This window comes from Otolemur garnettii, unplaced genomic scaffold (genome assembly GCF_000181295.1).
Source record: "Otolemur garnettii isolate 467f Iridium unplaced genomic scaffold, OtoGar3 scaffold00054, whole genome shotgun sequence".
In the NCBI taxonomy this organism is placed as follows: domain Eukaryota; kingdom Metazoa; phylum Chordata; class Mammalia; order Primates; family Galagidae; genus Otolemur; species Otolemur garnettii.
In genome coordinates, this window is record NW_003852449.1 from 4,393,900 (window position 1) to 4,406,476 (window position 12,577).

Genomic DNA, 12,577 nt, shown 5'->3' on the forward strand with positions numbered 1-12,577 from the left:
ATGGGGCCGGCACTGTACCCACTGAGCCATAGGTGCTGCCCAATTATTATTTTTTTTAAGACAGAGTCTTGCTCTGTCACCTCAAGTAGAGTGCCATGGCATCATAGCTCTCTGCAAGCCCAAGCAATCCTCCTGCCTCAGCCTCCCAGGTAGCTGGGACTACAGGGGTATACCATGACACCTGGCTAATTTTTTCTAGTTTTAGTAGAGATGGGTTTCACTCTTGCCCAGGGTAGTCCTGAACTCCTAAATTCAAGCAATCCTCCCCTCTCTCGGCCTCCCAGAGTGCTAGGATTATAGGCATAAGGCCCCCTACCTGGCCTTCCAAGAGTATTTAATTTGCAAACCTTCTGGTCAGCCTCTCAGACACCCCCCAGGATCACTGCCCTGGTATTCATGTCTTTTTTTAGTCCTCTCTCACATTACCAGGGTTGGTCTGTATGGCTGACAGACTATGGCAAAACTGGGTGGCGCCCATGGCTCAGTGAGTAGGGCGCCAGCCCCATATACTGAGGGTGGCGGGTTTGAACCCAGCCCCAGTCAAACTGCAACCAAAAAAAATAGCCAGGTGTTGTGGTGGGCACCTGTAGTCCCAGCTACTCAGGAGGCTGAGGCAAGAGAATCACCTAAGCCCAAGAGTTGGAGGGTGCTGTGAGCTGTGACATTACAGCACTCTACTGAGGGAGACATAGTGAGACTGTCTCTAAAAAAAAAAGAAAGAAAGAAAGAAAGAATATGGCAGAACTGATGGTGTATCATTCCCAAGATTCGGTCATAAAAAACTGTGGCTTCTCTCTTACTTTCTTTCTCTTTCACAATTGGATGACTCGCTCTGGGGGAAGCCTGCTGTCGGGAGCCCTGTGGAAAGGCCCTCACGTTAAGGACCTGAAGGTTCCTGCCGTCAGCCATGTGAATGAGCCTGGAGGGAGATCTTCACACTAAGTATTCAGGGAATGTCTTCCTGGCCAACATCTTGAGCGTAATTTCATGAGAGACCTAAAGCCAAAACTATGCGGGCTAAGCCACTCCAGTCTCCTGACCTTCAAAAATCATGTGGGATGATTTGTTATACAGCAGAAGATAACTATTACAGCTTCTCTTAAATTTCTTGGTATTTCGGCCTTTGATTCTCCTTTGCCTTTTCTCAATTGCTCGGCTTGGCTGTGGGCCAGTAGACCCTCAGGGTGTGACCATCTGACCGGGATAGGTAACTGCAGGGAGGAGCTAAACTCCGGAGCTCAGCCTGGGCTCCGTCTGAGCAATGTAGACTGAGGAGACACACTTCAGGCAACAGTTGGTGGTGTTAGGTCTGCACCTCCCTCCAGGACTGTTTTTAAGGGCTGTTCAACTTAGTCATAACATCCTTGTTCTTGGTATTTAAAGAGGGGCAGGAGCATGAAGGAGACAGGTATACTTTATCCAGGCTGAGGCATTGCCCTGACATTCCCTGCTGTCCCCACAAGGGCTGAGCTGGCTGCTGTCCTGATACTCTCTGGCAATGAACAGGTTAATGTGTGAGAAAGAAAAGGACTTTCAGCAGCTGCCCTCCACCCCATCTCCTCTCTGGTGCTCAGCTGGATTTTGCTGCTGCTAGATACCACCTTTTATTGTGCCAGGAATCTTGTTGGTTGGTTTTAGCTTTTACATTTGACAAATTCATCAGCTTCTTCTGGTTCCTGTGACATCTCTAGGGTTGTGTTCAGGGAAGAATAGCTCATTCTCTGGTGAGAATGTCTAATTCATCTCTTTTTTGCAGTTTTTGGCCGGGGCTGGGTTTGAACCTGCCACCTCCAGCATACGGGGCCAGCGCCCTACTCCTTTGAGCCAAAGACACCACCCGTCTAATTCATCTTTTTACATCCCCATTGTTTTTAATAATTAAAAAATTTCTATTTCCCCATTTCTATCTCTTCCTTGCATCAAATAGCATTAAATAGTTATTCAAAAATGCTTCTTAAACGAAATGAAGAAAATGAGAAACACGACCCTGATTAATTAATATACTGAGTATAGTCTTCAGGAGCCTCTATTAAGAATCAACCATTTTACTCACCTGAAATGGCTTCAGGAAGGTCTCCTCCATTGCCAGTCTGCCATACTCAGTGAAAAGCTGGAGGAAAAATCACACACACACACACACACGCACACACACACATACACACACACATATACACACACACGGAGGAGACATTTCAGTATCTGCAAAGTGTTACTTCTTGGCTTTCCTCCCTCTTTTCCCCTAGCTGTTATAAAATACTGTATTATTAAGATGACAATAATCATGTTCAGGTAATAAGCATTAGACAGGTAGAAAAGAGATAGGAGAGCAATTATATATTGAAACATTAAAGATATTTAAAGTACATTTAAAAAATAAAGTTTCTATTTTAAAACTAATATCTTTTATATCTAGAATGTGGGTTAATTTTTTGTAGGGAAGAAAGAAGAAACATACACTAAATGACCTTTCAAAGCGGAGTTTCCATAGATTAGGTCAGAAAGCCATAAACCATGGAGGACACAGTTACAGAAGCCACTGCCTGGGGAAGCGCAGGGGCACGAGGCTGGGACCCCCACCAAGGCCTCAGCTGAGGAAGTGGAGAAGCAAACGCACTGCCTTCTCTTATCTTTTACTGCTCCCAGGGAGACCATGGAGCACCACAATGTGAGATTTTGGAGATCATAGACCTGAGGGGCTGATTGTGCCCGGGCCTCTGATAAGAGCTGTGTCCAGACTGGCCGAGTGGCTTGCTGCATGGAACACAGAACAGCCACTCCCTGCACGAGAGCAACATGCCACGGTGCTCTCAGAGCTGGGGACCAATGCTGACACACAAGCATCTTTTATCCCCCTAGGACAGCACCCCAATCATCATGCTGCCTCACCTGCGGGAGTGGCGAGAATCTAGAAAGCAAAGGCAATTACTAGGCACCCGATTAGAGTGTCTTTTAGACTAAAAGATCAGGTCTAAAAGACAGCTGGTCCAGGAGCACTCTCACTAGAATCATTTACTAAGATAATCTGAATTCAAACAATTTCGGAAGGTGGCTAACATATTGTAATTTACAGGCAAATTTTAAAGTTACCTCAAGATACACTGTGCAATGTCAAAGTTCCCACCCAGCACTCTTCTTAGAAGCCCCTACCCTAGTATGGAGCAGTGCCGGGCCGTTAGCTCGGAGAGCAGCTGGCTAGGTCATGACACGTGCCCAGAGAAGTGATTGTTCTTATTGTGAAAAACATGTAACTATTATTCAGCATGCTGCCCATTTGTCATAAACTGTCAGTGTGAGCTACTAAAACCAAACTGCTACATGTGAGCTCCAAATGCTGTTTCCAGGGTCCTGGACCATCCTGTTCTATCATCCTTTGTTGTTCAATTTGCACATTTTGCTACATGGCTCTGATTGCCAAGATGATACACTGAAAGCATATTTTTCTGTAAGATATAGAGAAGGAAAACTATCAGAGGAACAATATAACCCTACTGCCTCTGATGGCAATAACATGAATTGAAAGAGAGCAGAGAGTACCACAGAGATGGGAACCTCTGTGGGGAGACACAAGCTTCTCCTTCTTTAAGATTTAAATACTGCTTGGAGAGTGGAAGCCACCCAGGCAGATGATCAGATTTTTAACATGAAATCTGAAAATACAATTCTCATTCAGTTATGTTTCTAAATCATTCCTCGAAGTTCTGTTGTACATGTTCAAAAGACAACTGCATATACAAAAAAGCTTATAAATGCTGTTACCTGAAGGTGCTGAAGGTCATCCTCCTGGACATTTTGGGATAAGTTATATACCTTGATTAAGAAACAAAGTCCACATGAGAGGAGAACTGGCATCATCCTCGGCGCTTACTATGTCATTCTCTATTTTTCTAAACATATGTTATCACAAAATTGGACTCTCTTACATTCATGCCCCATAATGATGTTTGCAAAGCCTCGAGAGGGGAGCCCCAAATCTTGAGACACAATAAACAATGTGTAATCATCACAACAGGGTTCTAGAAATACAGTACTCACCTCTTCTGGACAGAGAATATTAAAATTATTTTATTCAACTAGTCTAGATATTAGGAAAAATAAAAATCATTCTTTCTTTTTTTTTTTTTTAAGACAATCTCATTCTGTTACCTTGGGTAGAGTGCCATGATGTCATCACAGGTCACAGCAACCTCAAACCTTTGGCCTTGACCAATTCTCCTGCCTCGGCCTCCCTCCTCAGCTGGCACTATATGTACTCCACTATTTTTAGTAGAGATGGGGTCTCGCTCTTGCTCGGGTTGGTCTCGAGCTCCTGAGCTCAGACAATCACCCACCTCAGCCTTCCAGAGGACTAAGATTACAGGTGTAAGCCAACATGCCTGGCCAAAATCATTCTTCTAAGCATACTAAAATAATAGCAATCTAAATCTGAGCAATCTGCCTGTGGCTCAAAAGGGTAGGGCGCCGGCCCAAATGCCAGAGGTGGCAGGTTCAAACCCAGCCCCGGCTAAAAAAATAAATAAATCTGAGCAATCCATATGAAAGATTTTATTTTGAATAATTATGTTGACTTCTTCACAGTTGATTATTTTGCTTATGATTACATAGAGTTTCACCACATAAAAGTTAGGTTCTGAATAACAAGTCACCCTTACACATATGCACTGTTGTCTCATAAACACATCACAGCATTGAGACAACTTTCTTCTCTTTTGAGAGGAATAAATATTAATTCAAAGAAAAGTTTCCGTTTGTACGTTTATGTAATGATACAAACAGTATACTCTGTGTATAATTATTTAAAGGCTCATTCAAGGAGTATATGTGGGCGGTGCCTATGGTTCAAAGGAGTAGGGCGCTGGCCCCATATAACAGAGGTGGCGGGTTCAAACCTGGCTCTGGACCAAAAAACTGAAAAAAAAAAAAAAAGTATATGTGAGGTGGTGGCTGTGGCTCAGTGAGTAGGGCACTGGCCCCATATACCAAGGGTGGCAGGTTCAAACTGCAGCAAAAAGACAGCCGGGCATTGTGGTGGACGCCTGTAGTCCCAGCTACTCAGGAGGCTGAGGCAAGAGAATTGCCTAAGCCCAGGAATTGGAGGTTGCTGTGAGCTGTGATGACACGTCGCTCAACCAAGGGCGATAAAGTAAGACTGTCTCTAAAAAAACAGTATATGTGTGCACCACAAAAATAAGTATGTGAGGTAACACACAGGTTAATAAGCTTGGCTGAGGTGTTCTAAGATGTATACATATTCAAAATAGCTTGTCACACATGATTAATATATAAATTTTTATCAATTTTTTAAAAATATAGCAGATTTTTAAAAGCTAGTCAGTTGTTCAGGCCATGCCTTTTTCCCATGTTTTTTACTTTAAAGTCCTTCACACTACGTGAGACAAACTCAATCTTCCCTTCTTTTTTCTAGTCACCCTCTCTTGGTTGCCCTAACCCCATCTGAATACCTTGGTGCTGGTTCTGCCCCTCCATCCCCTGTATGTGGTGACACCATCAGCCCTGACGCTCCCACCCTCACTACTTTGCCTCTCCTGCCTTTTAAAACTATCTCATCTCATTTTTTTTTATTGATCTGCTGTTCTTTGGCCACTCTCTCTTCTTGCTCTCTCTAGTGAATTGAAAAAATATCTAAAAACAGTCTTAAAATCCTTTATTATATCATTATAATCAAATTCTAATAAAATTCTCCAAGGATTTTCAGGACAATTTAGAAAGCCTGCAATCACCTCAAAACCAACACTTTTTAAAAGAAAAAGATAAAAGGAAAGAAAAAATTTAATTAAGGCATTTACTTTCCTAAATGTATATTAAGGTGTGTTTTAATAATTTATGAACACACATAAGTGTTTTTACATTTAGAAACATTTTCACTGGCTGCATAAAACTACATATATGTAAATCCTGTTTCATTAAATATAACTTATAATAGGTGGCCCCAATGTATACACAGAGAATATTTAATATTTTTGAGTTTACTGAAGGCTTTAAATAGAAAAATACCAATAAGATAACATAATCTTGTCGGACTGAAGGAGTCATTTTGAAAACTTGTCAGTAACTATACTACAGGAACAAAAACAATTTTATTCCTACAGAAATCACAAGAATTGTTATGCTAATTAAGTCACATGCTATATATGATTTGCCATTTCTGTTGCTTATCTCACTATCACATGTGTATAGAAAGATACACTCATGATTTCAGTTAAAGAAACATGCACCCAAACGGGTTTATTCCAGTCCATACCTGTATTGAGCTGATCATTGTGCTAAGGGCAAACACTGTGGCCGAGTCTCTCAGCGTCGACTGACTGTCAAAGGTTCCCTGAGTATCCATCAGTAACACGGCAACCTGTAAGCAAGGAGTGTAGTACTGCTGAGTTATCAGGGTTACCACAACATTAACAGCATAAGAACTAAACCAACCACTACCAATGAATACTACTTTAGGTAATTTCTTACACATGCTGTGAATGCCATAGAAAATAAAAATATTAATTGGCTGCTGATTGCTGAAGTAATAAATCTTCATTGGTAATCCAACTTAACAGAAACTCTATGTGGCATTGAAAAAAAATACTGACATCAGCTTGCCAGTTTTTTATTGTCTGTATAATCATGCCCACCCTGATCAGCAGAAGGCAACTGGGATCATGCGATAGGATGCCACCTCCACTGGAGGCTTCATGTCAACTGGGGCCACCCTGATCAACAGAAGGGAACTGGGATCATGCGATACTGTGTTTCCCTGAAAATAAGACACTGTCTTATATTTATTTTTTCTCAAGAAGACACACTAGGGCTTTATTTTTAGAGGATGTCTTATTTTTATTAAGTATAATACAACAATCTACATTTATTCAAATACAGTTAAGTCATCTTCTTCTAGAACCTGACAGAGGGAGCCGACCTTGTTGGTGGGGCTGGTGCTGGTGATGTGTGAACTCTTTTCCCCTAGCCGTTTGCACATGCACAATAGGATGCCTGCGACCATGGTTACCACACACACATCCATGCAAGTGCGAACGGCTTGGAGAAAGGAGCTGGGGCAGATAAAAGGTATTCCACTCTTTCTTACCACTCCGCTCCGAAATGCATGGCGTGGCTATGCATAGCCACGGCCATCACTAGGTCTTATTATCAGGGTAGGGCTTATGTTTAACAAATGCATAGAAATCCTGCTAGGGCTTACTCTGGGGTAGGTCTTATTTTCAGGGAAACACGGTAGGATGCCACCTCCACTGGAAGCTTCACGTCAACTGGGCAAAATTAATTCTCAAAAAGTATTCACAAGGATCCTGAAAAGTATAACTGTTGCAAGTGAAAACTCAATTTTACTTAAAAAGTTCGCATCATACCTGTTTACCATCAGGTTTATTGATAAGGAAGACTTCACTCCATATCTGAATTCCTGTGGTCTCTCGTTCAGACCCACCTCTCCATGAAAAACCAGTCAACGGTTCATTGTAATCTCCAACCCAATCGACTGATTCCTATAAGTTAATAAAGTCTGTAATATGAAACTAGATATGTCTATAGTATTTTCATTCATCTATTCAGATTCTTACCCCTCCCCAACTTTAGTCAAAAGGAACAACACAGGCATATCTATTGCACTGACATAATCACATCATGCATCAAAAAAATAATTAGAGGGAGCAAACATCTGCCACATTTTATGCTAGGTTCTGGGGGATATAATGATGAAAAGATGCCATTCCAGGACAGAGGAAACTCACAGCCTACCAGGGAGACAGATGCTAACAAACCGTTCTGATGCAGCACATGGGTGCCGAAGAGGGAGTGTGCAGAGGGCACGCGTGGAAGGCGGCGTAGGAAACTCCTGGTCAGCTAAGACTTCAGAGCACAGCTGATGTCTGAGCTAAGACTATACAAATATTTAGGAATTTTTCAGCTGAGCAAATTTGGAGAAGGTATTCTGGGAAGAAGGAAGGGAGAGAGGGATGAAGGAAGGAGCATCTTATGTCAGGTTATACATAAAATGCTTTGGTACGGGGTGAGGAGGAAGCAAGCAGCAGGGAGAGGCTGGCCGGTGGTCAGATTCTGAAGGTCTTGTAAAGAAGTTGCTCAAGGGAGTTAGATTTTATCCTATAGGCAATGGGGAGTTATGAAGAAACAGAGATGAATTATCATGACAATTGTGAGTAGAAAGATTATTCTAGAATCAGAAAGGGCTAGTTAGAAGGGAAGGAAAATGATAACCAGAATGGGCAAACGGGGCGAGCTATTACAAAGGTCAAAAAGTGATTGAGGGCCTGAACCAGGGCCAGGACAATGGGGAGAAAGAGACAGATGTGTACAGATTAGAGCAGCCAAAGGAAAGGAGAAGGGAAGAAAGTCAACTGTATAAAGACCTAAGATCCAGGAAGATACAGAATGGAAAATGTCCCTTAGATTTTGTAAGCCACTGGTGACCTTCATTAATAGTAGTTATACTTATTTTGGTGTTTGTTAGAAAACGTTATTAATTTTTGGAAAATCTTATTAAATAATACGCCAATCTAAAAACTCATATTAATTAATGCAGAGGAATTTGGAAGCAGGCAACCCAGATTAATAAGAAGTATATATACATTATTATAAAGGAAAGTTTTATTTCATTATGTCCTATCTTGCTCTGTAGCATTTTGGACGCTTATCCAGAGCTCAAGTTTGGGTCCTGTATACTTTGGTTCCGTCGCTTGGCACACACCTGTTCCATCTTATTTCTTGTTCATCTCCACTCCGGGGAAGAAGGTCTACCCTCTGTTTATCGCATACCTCATGCTCAGTCCTCCTAGTCTCATGGGTCCCCTCCTGCTCCCTCTCCTGATCAGGTCCTGCACATCTTCCAAATATATCCTCGGGTCCTTCCCTATGAAGGTTTCCCTGATAATTCCTGCCTACAAAGATACGTCCTCAAGCTACACTCAGAAACACATGGATTAGCATGTAATGATGCTTTAAATATTCCTTTATCTTGATTCTGTCTCCTTGGTTAAACCGTGAGATGTCAAAAATCTCTGTCTTCTCTGGTATCCGTCACTGTGATGAGCATAATGCAGGCAGCAGGTAGGCAATAAACACCTACTAACTGATTTAGAAAATTACTCTAAAAGGGCATTGCCCGGAATAAATCTTGGGATGAATCCTTCAATGAATATATTGTGATATTATGAATCAGTATTATAAAATTACTATAACATTAACATCTGGTCAGTGATCGACCTCTAGATATTTATAAAAACCCTAAGCTTGAAAAATAATTTTGAAAGGCAAGGAAAATGTCCACTAATAGTTATGTTGGCAGATCTAAAATTTAGCTTGTTTCATTTGCTCAAATATGCACTCAATATTTTTCTCAAAAATTCATTTTTGATTACTACTCACCTATTATTATCAGATAAGCTTAATTACAGTTTTCCTAAGAACAACATAGATCACATTTGAAATTGAATTTTGCCATTCTAATATGAATGATAATTATACAGGTTGTCCATAAAGTTCAAGTGCAATTTGCTATGTTAAAGTATTTTAAATTGCACACGAACTTTATGACCACCCCATACATATAGAAATGAAAGTGGGCTTTGCTTTAACCCAGTCAGTGATACATTCACTTATGCAAACAAGTGTCCTCATTCTGGCTTGCTTTCTGAATGCTCTATTGGGTGCAGGAAAAAACAAACAAAAAAAGAAACCCACGATCCTACGCACTTTCATCTGAGCAAATGCTACTTAACACAAGCAACATGACAAGATACATTTGATTCTGATGTTTAACAGTTAAAATTATGAACATGCCTAGAACTGTATAACCCCAAAGAAGAGGAAGAGAATTTGTTCATTCAATTTTCCCACCTGTGTTAAGTAGCATACTAAGGTTGGTATGCTAGAAATAAGGATTGGTAAGACTTTTGTTTGCTTTTAAAGCCTGAATCATTTTGGTAGTTCTATTCTTGATATGTTTGAACTGAGGTTAGAGATAGAAAATGTTAAAGTTAACATTATAAAATTGTTCAAAAACACCTCAAGTATAAACGATCAATCTAAAATGCTTAATTGTAGTGTAAACACACAACACAAGCGTCTTTGGGTATCAGAATTCCTATGGACTAAAGGGTAGGAAAAGTACTAGATATTTCCATTCCCAGCCTTTTGTTCCTCACCCCTAATCTCCTATCTATCCTTCTGCTTTGCTCTGTCCTGGGTCCCTCAGAGTCTCTTTCTGTGCCACACTGTTGGTGCAAACCTTACGACACTATCGGTTACCTCCAGGGGGAGGCTGAGAGTAAGAACTGACAAGTAAAGGATCAAAGGGAACGTTCTGGGGAAATGGCAAAGTTCTCTATCTTGACAGAGCAGGTCTATGCATTTGTCAGAAATCACGAATGTACTTTTAAGATTTGTACATATTGTTGTATATAAATTGTATCTAAAAATACCCTTAAATACTGATCTTTGTATGTAATAATGATACATATAGATATTTTTATGGGAAAGTGTACTGATACAACAGTTTACTTTGGAATGCATCAATAAGTAAGATGGAGTGATGGATGGAAAGAGATGAACATGGGAGACACCAGTGATAAAGCAAGAACGTTCATGTCAATGGTAGAACCTAGGTAGCGGGTTCCCAGATATTCACTAGAGAATTCTTTTAACTTTGCTACACGCTTGAAAAATGTCACAGTAAATGTTAGAAAAAAGTGATTACAACATAGAAGTTATGGCAAAAGTTATTTAAAGCCTGTAACGTAAGTTTATAATCATAATGTTAAACTGTGTCTGTTTTTAAAAGAATAAAAGTAATTATATCCTAAGGTAGATGCAACAAAGTAGCTTCGGAGGAAAGTCGCCTGTGTAGTGTGGAACCCAAAGCACTGAGGCTGGAACCGTTACACCACAGCAATTTTTAACTGGTTCATATTTCAAGTGCATCATAATAAAAATGGAAACAGTAAACACTGCTAAATAAAAAACACAAAGTGACAGAAGCACAGGACACAGGAAACTTTTTTTTTTTTTGCAGTTTTGGCCAGGGCTGGGCTTGAAACCCACCACTTCCAGTATATGGCGCCAGCACCCTACTCCTTGAGCCACAGGCGCCACCCGACACAAGAAACTTTTAAAGCCCCTCTTCATTACCTGGTTGTACATGTATCTCAACATGAAGTCCATGAGGAAGGACTTCCCTTTTCTAAAGGCGCCAGCGACGGACACAGCGACAACCTCTTTGTCTCTGACAGCCTCCGAGAGAAGGATCCGGTTTAGGGCAGCTTCATCTAACTCAAAGGAATGGTTGTCTCTGACAATGAGGACTTGGACTGGTCCTGCCTTTTTCACTGGCTCTTCCTCTTCTGAGCTCCATTCGTATGTCTTTTCTGAAAATCCACCTGTTAAACAAAGCAGCAACCAGTTCAGCGCATCATTCTCCCAGAGAGCCAAGCAATGTCATAGGTACCACGCAGCTCTCAAATATCTGCCACAGGAACACAGGGGAACTAGAAATGTTCATTGTAACAACATATTTACTGTCACTCACACTGTATCCCAGACTGAACATTTGTTCTTTCTGATCATGTGACTAAATCTGTGATAATTTTCTTTTCAAGAGAGTTCTAAGTCAATGCAGATATTTCTGCTGAGTGAGAAAAAAAAAATCAAAGCAAAGGACTCTACTTTTGGAGCAGAGGAATAAAACAGTTTAATTTGCACTTTCTCCACCCCCTAGAAATAGCTTACTTACATAAAGGATCCTTGCAACATTTCTTAAAGTAGAACACACATTGGAGAAAACACAGAAGGGCTGAGAATCACAAATTCTCAAGAATGCTATTAGTTTTAACATAGATGAAGAAACTAAAGGAATGGGATTTAGAAAGAAAGAAATGGTAGACCTCCTGATACAGTGTTTCTATATTTTTCTTATATTATTTATTTTATCCTTGTAATAGTCCATCAAGGTATTTACTTCTATCTGCATTTTTGACATAAGAAAATTAAGAATCTAATTAACTTTCATACCTACTAGCAAGCCACAAATTCAAGTTTACATAGATGGGTACTATCAACCTGGGATTAGATTGTCAGTGTCTAAACTCTCATCCCAAATCTTTCTACTACTTTAATATTCTGGCTCTTTAGTGGTGATCCAATAACTTTAGAGATGAGGCCTTTGGGGGGTTATTAGGTCATGACGGTAGAGCGCACATGATGGGATTAGTGGCTATACAGGGACTTGAAATACAGTCCCTACTAAATTCCAATCATTTTCACACCATTGTAAAGTTAAAGAATCATAAATCAAATGATTGTAAGTTGAGGACAGTCTGGATATCACCTTTTTATATGCCAGGTCTTAATAGGGGCTTTGGGGACTTTTTCATTCTATGCGGTATTTGAAGTTGCCACTCAGCTAGTGAAATTAGATCAGAATGTGAGGGGAATCGGGAGGTGCCTGTGGCTCAGTGAGTACGGCGCCAGCCCCATATACTGAGGGTGGCAGGTTCAAACCCGGCCCATGGCCAAACTGCAACAAAAAACAGCTGAGTGTTGTAGC

The 12,577-nt window shown here is 40.7% G+C and overlaps 1 protein-coding gene across 3 annotated transcripts in view; it reads right to left on the bottom strand.

Annotated features, from left to right (window-relative positions):
* The window catches only part of ATL1 (atlastin GTPase 1), a 75,485-nt gene that overhangs the window by 31,621 nt on the left and 31,287 nt on the right, over nucleotides 1-12,577 (bottom strand). For all 3 annotated transcript variants that reach the window (XM_003792152.1, XM_003792153.1, XM_003792151.2), the window contains 5 exons: nucleotides 11,164-11,411; nucleotides 7,371-7,505; nucleotides 6,260-6,364; nucleotides 3,757-3,807; nucleotides 2,054-2,110 (listed from right to left, as the gene is read on the bottom strand). In XM_003792152.1, coding sequence (XP_003792200.1) covers nucleotides 2,054-2,110; nucleotides 3,757-3,807; nucleotides 6,260-6,364; nucleotides 7,371-7,505; nucleotides 11,164-11,411 — 596 coding nt within the window. The remainder of the gene's footprint in view (nucleotides 1-2,053; nucleotides 2,111-3,756; nucleotides 3,808-6,259; nucleotides 6,365-7,370; nucleotides 7,506-11,163; nucleotides 11,412-12,577) is intronic.